Consider the following 10,244-nt stretch of genomic DNA (forward strand, 5'->3'; position numbering starts at 1 on the left):
GATTCAGAGACTAAAAAGGACTGCAGATGTTGTTGGATTCTGACCTCCCTGCACTCGAAGTAGATTTTCTGGAGCTACAGAAGCCCAATTGGCGCGCTCTCAACGGCCTTGGAAAGTAGACATCCTGGGCTTTCCAGCAATATATGATAGTTTATACTTTGCCCAGGATTTGATGGCCCAAACCGGCGTTCAAAGTCACCCTCAGAATTTCCAGCGTTAAACGCCGGAACTGGCACAAGGATGGGAGTTAAACGCCCAAACTGGCACCAAAGCTGGCGTTTAACTCCAAGAAGAGTCTCTACACGAAACTGCTTCAATACTCAGCCCAAGCACACACCAAGTGGGCCCGGAAGTGGATTTTTATGTCATTTACTCATCTCTGTAAACCCTAGGCTACTAATTCTCTACAAATAGGACCTTTTGCTACTGTATTTTCATCTTTGGACGTCTAGTTCTTAGATCAGATCTTGGTAGCTATCTTTAGTCTTATGCTATCTTAGATCATGGGGGCTGGCCTCACGGCCATGCCTAGACCTTGTTCTTATGTATTTTCAACGGTGGAGTTTCTACACACCATAGATTAAGGTGTGGAGCTCTGCTGTACCTCGAGTATTAATGCAATTACTATTGTTCTTCTATTCAACTCCGCTTGTTCTTGTTCTAAGATATTCATTCGTACCAACCTTGTCTGTGGTATTCTGAGTAGGATTCAATGATTGAATGACTGTGACGTGCTTCAAACTCCTGAAGGCGGGGCGTTAGTGACAGACGCAAAAGAATCACTGGATTCTATTCCGGCCTGATTGAGAACCAACAGATGGATAGCCGTGCCGTGACAGGGTGCGTTGAACATTTCCACTGAGAGGATGGGAGGTAGCCACTGACAACGGTGAAACCCTTGCTTACAGCTTGCCATGGAAAGGAGTAAGAAGGATTGGATGAAGACAGTAGGAAAGCAGAGAGATGGAAGGGACCTAGCATCTCCATACGCTTATCTGAAATTCCCACCAATGAATTACATAAGTATCTCTATCTTTATCTTTATGTTTCATTCGTATATCACCCATATCCATTTGAGTTTGCCTGACTAAGATTTACAAGGTGACCATAGCTTGCTTCATACCAACAATCTCTGTGGGATCGACCCTTACTCGCGTAAGGTTTATTACTTGGATGACCCAGTACACTTGCTGGTTAGTTGTGCGAAGTTGTAGTTATCACAATTTCGTCCACCAGCACCGCACACCGAAGCTAAGCGTTGTATAATTTGTTCAGGCAACACCTTCGACGCATACAGTTCATCAATGACACACAGAGGTTTATCTCTCCGGTTAATGTCCCTGACGATCATGTAGAATACTCCCCAGCCAACGTATCTAAGCTCCAAACTCAGCAAAGAAGATTGTCTATACATGCGTCGTTTCCTCCCTAAATCAGCTCCCTTAATTCAGAACCTGTTACCGTCTCTCTTGGGCGTGATGTGGAGGCAATTGTCTTGAGTGTCTATTAAATAAAGATCAGTGGTACAAGACAAAACCATGGCATAGTTAGTTTTCCAAATGTTTTTTAACAGAAGCATAACAACAAAAGAAGGAAAAATTATGGATATATGTACATCTGTTTCAAAGAGCTCGAAGACATAAAACTGGTTGTACGATTGTTGTATGTTCCTTAATGCATTAACATACCTAACCAACATAAAGAAACAACAGCAAATAAAAAACAGGGGAGCGAAACCTAAAAGAATGGAGTAGCTAAACATTTCGTCACTCTATCTTTACTTCTTCTCTGCATGCAGTGATTTAAATATGCTCGATTTTATTCTTTACAGATACGGCTGCTATCAAAGGATGTAGTAAAAATTCGAAGAACAAGCTTATCGGAATCCAGGTTCCATTCTTGTTTAATTACTTTGAAGATGGCTGTGATTGAAGGGAGGGAGATGCCAAGGAAGTGTTCAGACGAAGAATAGTTGATTAATGAGTGTAACTTTTTTCTTTTGAGTTTTTTTGCAATGTTACTATGTTAGTTGAGAATTTATTAAACTTTTCAATGTGAGATTGATCCAAACGTCGAATCAGTGGTAGAGGGTAATTATTATTATCCAACTCTGTATTATCCTAATGTTTGGAAAACGTAAAATATTCTTTAATTGATTGATTATCAAAATATTTTGGAAATGTGTAGCTTATAAATGTGCAGAAATCCCATTTAATTGAATAAGAAAATGTTTTCAAAATTATTATCCCTTCCTAATACACGTTGTTGTTAAAGAAAATGTTATAACTAATTTAATATTTAATTTGATTAGAATTGTAAACTAGTTTATTTGTTAAATACTATTAGGTATCAAGAAAACCAGTAATTAAATGATTTCAACATTTTAATTTATCCGGTTAATTTTGCCTCGAACATTAAAGATTTTTTTAGTTTTATGTAGGTTAATAATTTTCATTTAATAATTTAAGTTTAAGTAGTAATAGTTATCAAAATAGGTAGTTACAGGCATTAAAAAAATATAAGATACCCAGTAATCAAATGATTTAAAAAATTGAATTTAAATTTCAAAAAAATTAAAAACTTTGTTTCGAGATTCAACCGGTTATATTTTAATCTAGCATTAATTTCGCTAGTAACAAATGTTGAAGAATTTAACTTTGAAAGGAAATAGTAGTAGTTACGTAGAAACCGATTAATTAAATAATGTGTTTCAACAGCTTTGCTAACATTAATTGGGTTAATAGCAAACAATTAATAATTTCAATTTCCTAGGATTTCGTTTTTTTTTTTTGGAAGGCAAATTAAACTTTATTTAGTTTTTCGTTAACAACGGGAATTGATGGAGAGGGAGTTACGGAGACTTATTGGGATAGGACGGAATATTTGTTAGAGATTATCAAAAAACGCAAGGTTTTAATGGCTAAATTAAAATTTCAATTTTTTTTGTTAAACGCCGCGTTTTAATACCTCGCGTTTTACCTTATTTTTTTATTCAAAAGCGTGTAACATAAGTATCCTTCACTATTCACTTTCCATCTTCCTTCACAAAACACTCCTCATAGTAACCCCAGCCTATCTTTATCAATTTGCTGCTGAAGGTATCGACTCCAACAGCTTCGTCTCCGAGAAAATGTCAACCAAGGTAAAACTCTATCCTAACTCTTCTCCTTATAATGATCGGTTGTTAATCATCATCTGCATATAGTGTCAATGTAATAAAAATTTAATGATTGTAAAATCAAAATTAGCCAGTTAACCTTTTTTAAATGGATGGGTGACTGATTTGGGTTTCTCATTTGTTCATTTGAAAAGGATTTTATGCATTTAGGTTTGATTAAAAGATTTTTCTGTTAAAGATTCAATAGTTAACGACAGTAATCCATTTCAACAAAATAAAGTTGCACTGTATGTGAAAAAATTGAACCACTTTGTTTCCAATTCCAAAAACATGCATGTCTGTTAAACTCTGATTTTGTTCGTTTTTCAACATGATCTCTGTGTGACACTTGCCAAATATGACGTCTTCGAAGGACAAGGGTAAGGGAGTGCAAGCGATGGATCACCGTACCACACATAACTATAAGTTGAGGTTTCTGAAGCCAGTAATAAGGCCATCAATGTTCAAACTGGTAATTCACATCCCTTGACTACACACCTTTTAATTTACAAGTTTTTGTAATGCTATCGATGTTTTGACAGAACTTGAGATATGTGTAACAGGCATTACCTATAACTCCCGATGAGCTACCAAACCGTACCCCCTACCTGGACCTGGTTGTCCCTGACGGAAGGAATAACCACTGTCGGTGCTTTTGGACGCAACTCCAAAGTGGCAAAATTGCATTGACTCGTGGCTGGGAGGAGTTCTACCAGATGTATAAAATCAATCTGGACTCCATGCTATATTTCACACACAAAGGAAACTCCAATTTTCAAGTCCGAATTTTTGATTTTGGTGGCATTGAGAATTCATACCAACTCCGTGATCCTGAAGAACAACCATATGTAAGGACTGGTCATTATGAAATTGCAAAGTGTATCAACATCCCTCCTTCAGCCAGTGCCAGAGCCGTTGCCGCAAAGGTCAAAAGCAAGTGGCCTTTTTTGTGATGGACCTAACTGCTCCCATGATGTCGTCGTGATTGTTGGTAAGGATTAACTTCTTGCAACATTTTGGTTGAAATATTATTCTACTGAAGAAATCTTTAAATTAGCTAATACTAACTGCAAGATCTTGTGTTATAATCAGCCGAACGTCCCTCATCTCAGTCACTTCACTGGTCAAAGGCACCCTATCATCCTTACACACGGCCACATACGGGTCGAAGCTACATATACAAGGTACAGTGGGAAAAGGGATGGTAGCTTCGACGTTATTTCTGGAGGATGGGAGAACTTTGCTTCATTGTGCAACTTCAAGCCAGGTGGTGTGGGGGTCTTCGAGGTGATATCAACTGAGCCAGTGATGATCCTCCAGGTTCGATGCAGATAGGATGCATAAGGATGATTAACTGAAGGCGTAATGCCCCTGTATTTGACATCTTTGTGGATATATCATGCTAAGACTTTTCCCGTTGTTTTAGGAACTATGAAACTAGATTATATGTTTCTTGGTTGGTGAGCAATTATTTTGACTTTTTTTTGGGTGTTATTAAGTTGAAAACAACTTTGGGTATTAAGTAAATGAGAATCGTATTCGCAAATGTTATAGGTTTTTGCACTTTTTTATTCACTTTACCATTTTAACTTGATTGGGCAAAAATTTGTTTTCCAAGTACACATGGCAGAGTTGCCTTTTTTTTCTTTTTATTTAAGTAATGCCAGAATGAATTTATTACTTTGTTGGCCTTTACAAAAACTTTTAAAAAAAATCTGCCCCAATCGGTTAGGAAGACAAGAAAAACCTCATGTTTTTGTAAATGAAACTATTTTAATATGTTGGGTATTAAATTGGTCATTTTTAGGGGGGTTTTTTAAAATTGGTTTTCTTGGACCTTGAAATGTTAAAGAAAAAAAAGTGACTCGAGAAAGATGAACACACCAGTAATGTTTGAAGGAAGCCATATGTCACTAGTTTTTTTTTTAATGTTTAACTTGGTTTAATGAAAAATCGTTTAATTTTTGGTATATAAACAGAATATTAAAAAATTAATCCGGCCCAGTCAATGAGTTAAATAGCCCAACAATAGTTTCCTTTAATAAGTCAAGGCTGGGTAATTTATTGTAGTTGGGCTTAGATCTCAACTGGGTCCCAGGTCCAGCGTGGAGTGTGAACTTTTTTTTTCTTATGGTCCTTAAGCAGATGTAATCAGAGGGTGATCCAGAATCGCAAACAAAGTAGGTAACCGCATACTTTGATATTATCATCCTATCACCTCAGCCATATCATGTTTGTGGTGGCTACTACCTTTAAGGCGTTCAACACTATATCTTCATGGTAAGAACTACTTCGTTTTCCCCTTCGATTAACATGTTTGACTTTGTACGTTATAAGTTATAAGGATCTGTGTGTTTCTCATTTGATTGATTTTTTTTAATCACTTTGAAATCAGATGGACAGGGGTTGAAACATTGGAAACAACACGGAGAAGGTTGTGTCCAGTGCGAAAGGAAATTGATGACGAACCTAATACCCAAAGAAAACAGGATTGGTAGTAGTTTGGTGGATCTTTTATTTTCGGGTATGTGAATATTTGATTTCTTTGCTTCAATGAATACTAAATTTCTGTATATGTTATTTTTTGGCATTGTTGTTTGTGCAACCAGGTTGATTTTTAGGTCATTCTTCAGGCCACCTAATGATATCCAGAAACACTAACGGATGAGGTACATGCGAACAATAGTAATTATAATGTTGCAGTCTATGCTTTCTTGAACTGTCTTAACAAATACTTTTCTTACAGTCATTGTTAATTAATTTTTAATATCAGGTCATAATAGTCAACAATGTTATAGATACCAGATGACTACATTTTGGAAATATTCAAGCTCTCAATCTCAGGAAGCAAAACCCTGCCTATCAAAGTCAGGTTGTAGTCAAATAGCTGATAACATAACTATTGTTCAACCTAAAGGAAATTTCCACAGGGTTTCAAACATGTGTTGTTCCCACTTTTAAATTCTGTCAGTATGTAAAACTCTAACAACTTCAAAATGTTATTGAACCTAAACGAATATAAATGTGTTTATGTTTACGATTTTCTGCTTCATATATAATACATTGATGACACATATATATTTGAAACTGCTTTCATACACAGTGTGCCATCTCCCCTTAAAAAAATTTCCAATTAATATACGAAATCCATAATAACAAAATAGATTCACAACCTCAACGTCACAAAAGAGATTTACAACCATCTATGAACAATTCAACCTTGGAGACTACAACCCATTCAATCTAATAATTTGGTTGGTAAATCAAATGCACTATGAAGGGAAAATAATCCATTAACATAGCTCTAATTTATCAAATGTATTGCATAACCATAATGGTAGGAAGTCCTTACCCCAAATGCAACCACAATAAACTGCAACTAAAATACAGCAATGTACGCAAAACACATGCATATCAGTGAACATGATTTTCATCATAATGGACTAAGTAGGGAAAAAAATCAAATTACACAACTCTAATTGATCAACTGAATTGCATAATCACAATGGTAGGAACTTGTTACCCAAAAATCAACCACAATTAACTGCAACGAGAATACAGCAATGTAAGCAAATCACATACTTATCCTAAGGGACATATTCACAGTTAACGGAAATAAGTACACGTTAAAACTCCTCAATACCAAGCAACGACAAATACATTGCAGTCAGTAAATCATGATACATCATGCTTTTAGAACCAATTATATTTCCATTGCACTATATTCAGAAGACTAATTCCTTCAAATGGTCAAAGTGTCCTATGCATCGACGCGAACAATGCCATGTACGATCCTTGTTTGTTGCCACAAGGCAGTGACGATGGTAACGGATCTCGGACATCGATCTGCACATGTGGTGTGTCACATTTCTCATCAATGACATCATTAACGCATTCATAGTTCATGAATGAATGTCTCTTGTCCTGCTGTGGCTCCTTTACCTGCTTATGACATCATAATCCCCAATCAGAAACCATAATCATGCATAAAACCATAACGGTCATTCATCGCAAAGTGGTTAAGGAGAGTTTTACGCATCACACCTGTGTTAACAAGTAGACATTTTTGTTAAAAAAACCATTCGTGGACACGATGTCAATGGATTCACTGCTTTCATGGAGGCTCCGCTGTTTTATAAATTTTTTAAACAAGAACAACGAGATCTTCATTAATTTACCCAGTTCATGACACAGAAATTAGAGGTTTAGATTCAAAAAAATTACCTCATCAAAAGTGTTATCTTTACCCTTCCGGTTCCTCATACCCGTCGCCGTAAACTTCCTTGTTCCACCCTTTTTAAAAGGCTGTGCAATCACAGGAACATTCACATAGTTTAATGGTTTTTAAAGGAACACACACCGAAAAAGATATTCACAGCAGGAGTCTAGTTAGAATAAACAAATCGTACCTTCGTCTTAGGTCCTAAGTGGTGTTCGGACTTAACTGAGATCGACCTCAAAGAATTACCAAACCTTTCTGGACTAAAAACTGAGTCCTTGGCTGATGCATTGCCGTCTGATCGATTGTGAGGTTTACCTTCCACACTATGCTGCATCAGATCTGGACAGCGCTTGTAGTAATGACCGTACTTGTGGCAATTAGAGCATGCTCTCTTCTTCCTCCAAGAAGACCTCTTGGAAGGGGCTCCTTTGCTTTTGACAACAAAGGGATCGTTGATGCCTTCCACGTTAACATTAGGAGTTGACTTACCTTGTTTGCGTGACTGCAGGTGGATAACTAAATTGACAAGTTCAGACTGGACTTCATCAAAGTCTGCAAGATCCTTACAAGCAATATCACACAGCTTGTTGCAATTCGATGCTAATGCACCAACTCGAAACTTTAAGACCCTTTCGATGTCATCATTCACAGGCATTTCTGTGATAATAAATTCGTTCTTTGCATTCTTTGTCCACCTTTTGTAGATCAACGAATCTGGAAACTCAAGTATGTTTTCGAACTTCATGGCACAGAAGACATGACTACACGGAATACCACGTGATTCAAACATCTTGCACGAGCACGAGAACAGATTTTTACCTCTATCGACTTCCACCCGTCGATCTTTGGCCGGGTCTCCGAGAGCAGTCACACTGAACTCGACCTTGTCCAAGGTTGTGCTTAGTACCTTGATATTCAAAGCCCCTGCCCTCTGAATCTCATTACGAATTTCCTTGAAAATGTTTCGCGTGAAATAACATGATGCAGATCTTTCATATACCTCCAACGACGTAATCATCACTGGCTCTGAGAGCTGAGACTTAAAGTCAGCTATTAATTCATTGTTTCTATACTCCTTTAAGGCCCTATCCAGGTTATGCATGAAATCAATGAGGGTGTTCTTGCGATTAACATAAAATCTGATGAGAGAATTTATACCTTCGTATTGTGATGTCGTCCTTATGTAACCGAAAAACTTATCCCGGAGGAAACAATGGGACCACATCGCACGAGTTTCGTACGTCTTTTCCATCCAGGTACTCCCAACAAGGTTGTGCTTATCCAAAATGGCTGCCCATCTCCGATCAAACTCTCTGTGGTCGTTGTTGTCGTATATAAGACACTTAAAATCGCGCAGAAAATTAGGATTCTTTATATTTTCACATGCATTTCTCTGCAAATGCCATCCGCATAACTGATGGGTCGCATCAGGAAGAACATTCTTGATTGCATCTCGCATGGCAAGGTCTCCTTCAGTTATTACTGCTTTAGGACTTTTCCCACCCATCGCTTCAACAAAAGTTTCCAACAACCACTTATACGTCTCTGTGCTTTCGTCGGATAGTAGGCCGAAGCTGAATATAACAGTCTGCCCGTGATGATTGCATCCGGAGAAAATGACAAAAGGCTTGTTGTATTTATTCTTCTTGGAGGTTGAATCAAAGGCAACAATATCCCCAAAGCAGTGATAGTTGATAATTGACTGCCCATCTGCCCAAAAAATATGCTCGAGCCTTTCGTCACTAGTGAACGTATACTTTCCAAAGAACAGCGGATCGTTGTTTGACTTGCCAATCAAATAGTTTATTGCCGCATTGGCATCCCCGTTTTTAACTTTCGACTGACGATAACGATCAATGTGGTTGTACAAATCTTTGCATGTGAAGCCAGCATGACGATATCCACCCTTCTGGAACGCAATATACCCCATAATATGGCAGGTCTTGATACCAAAATTATGAAGATTTTCCACTTGGACTTTATCAGTGACACTGAGACGACGATTGGCCGGAACCAGATGCACAAATTGTGAGATTCCACAAAACATGATACCTTCCATATACCGTAGCCATAATCAAGCTTTACCCTAAGCCGAGCTGGACACTTGGTTCGCGTTAGTGACCTTGCCTCCCTTGATCTATCATCCAGATCAAGATACCTCACATTCCTCCACCCCTCTTTGTTGCAAACAAGTTGCCTGCTAATGATTCTACCTTGATTATCCCTAACCATGTCGTCCTTCCTCATTACAAATCCATGCCAACAAGAATAAGTGTTATAAAATTGGCAAGCCTCATCCTCTGTCCTAAACTCTAGGTTCCAAATATCCTCCACCATTAAATCTGCTATTCTTTTTACACCACAAACTTCTTCACTCTTGCTAGTAGAATCCAGCGAATCCACATCGTCGTCTTCAGCATCATCTTCTACATTCGGTTGATAATCGAAATCATCACCCAAATCATTATCAGAATCATTCTTCACATCAACCTCGTTTATGGACATAATTTAACCCCTGCCATAATTTTACCCAAAAATGTCAATAGACAGATCCAACAGCAGCAACTACGGGTAGCTAAACTAAGCTACATTTAAAATTAAATGAACCAAAACCAATTAAACTAACCCAATTGTTTACGACCCCAGTATAAGGTTTTAATTTCAATTTCCCAAACCTAGCCACAGCATAGAACTGGATAATGTTACTTAATTTTCAAATTCCAGAATAGCAACCCAACACCCTAAACAGAGAACCATTTAAAAGGCATAGACCATCATCCAAATTAAACTAATCTGGATTAACAAAAAAACTTAATCCGACATACCTTGATGACAACCAAAGTTTGAGTTTGAACGGATAAAAAA

The 10,244-nt window shown here is 37.5% G+C and overlaps 2 protein-coding genes across 2 annotated transcripts; one reads left to right on the forward strand and one right to left on the reverse strand.

Annotated features, from left to right (window-relative positions):
- Positions 1-3,515: 3,515 nt before the first annotated feature.
- On the forward strand, positions 3,516-4,592 carry LOC107465872 (uncharacterized). The gene is made up of 4 exons (XM_016084847.1): positions 3,516-3,629; positions 3,721-4,083; positions 4,250-4,477; positions 4,584-4,592. Exons 1-4 carry the CDS (start codon positions 3,516-3,518, stop codon positions 4,590-4,592), a joined length of 714 nt encoding a protein of 237 aa, XP_015940333.1.
- Positions 4,593-6,907: 2,315 nt separating this feature from the next.
- Positions 6,908-9,884, reverse strand: LOC110275720 (protein FAR1-RELATED SEQUENCE 9-like). The gene is made up of 5 exons (XM_021131936.1): positions 9,432-9,884; positions 7,567-9,288; positions 7,382-7,462; positions 7,202-7,285; positions 6,908-7,099 (listed from the first exon to the last, which is right to left on the reverse strand). Exons 1-5 carry the CDS (start codon positions 9,882-9,884, stop codon positions 6,908-6,910), a joined length of 2,532 nt encoding a protein of 843 aa, XP_020987595.1.
- Between the last annotated feature and the right edge of the window lie 360 nt (positions 9,885-10,244).

The sequence above is a fragment of the Arachis duranensis genome, chromosome 9, assembly GCF_000817695.3.
Source record: "Arachis duranensis cultivar V14167 chromosome 9, aradu.V14167.gnm2.J7QH, whole genome shotgun sequence".
NCBI classification, from domain to species: Eukaryota; Viridiplantae; Streptophyta; class Magnoliopsida; order Fabales; family Fabaceae; genus Arachis; species Arachis duranensis.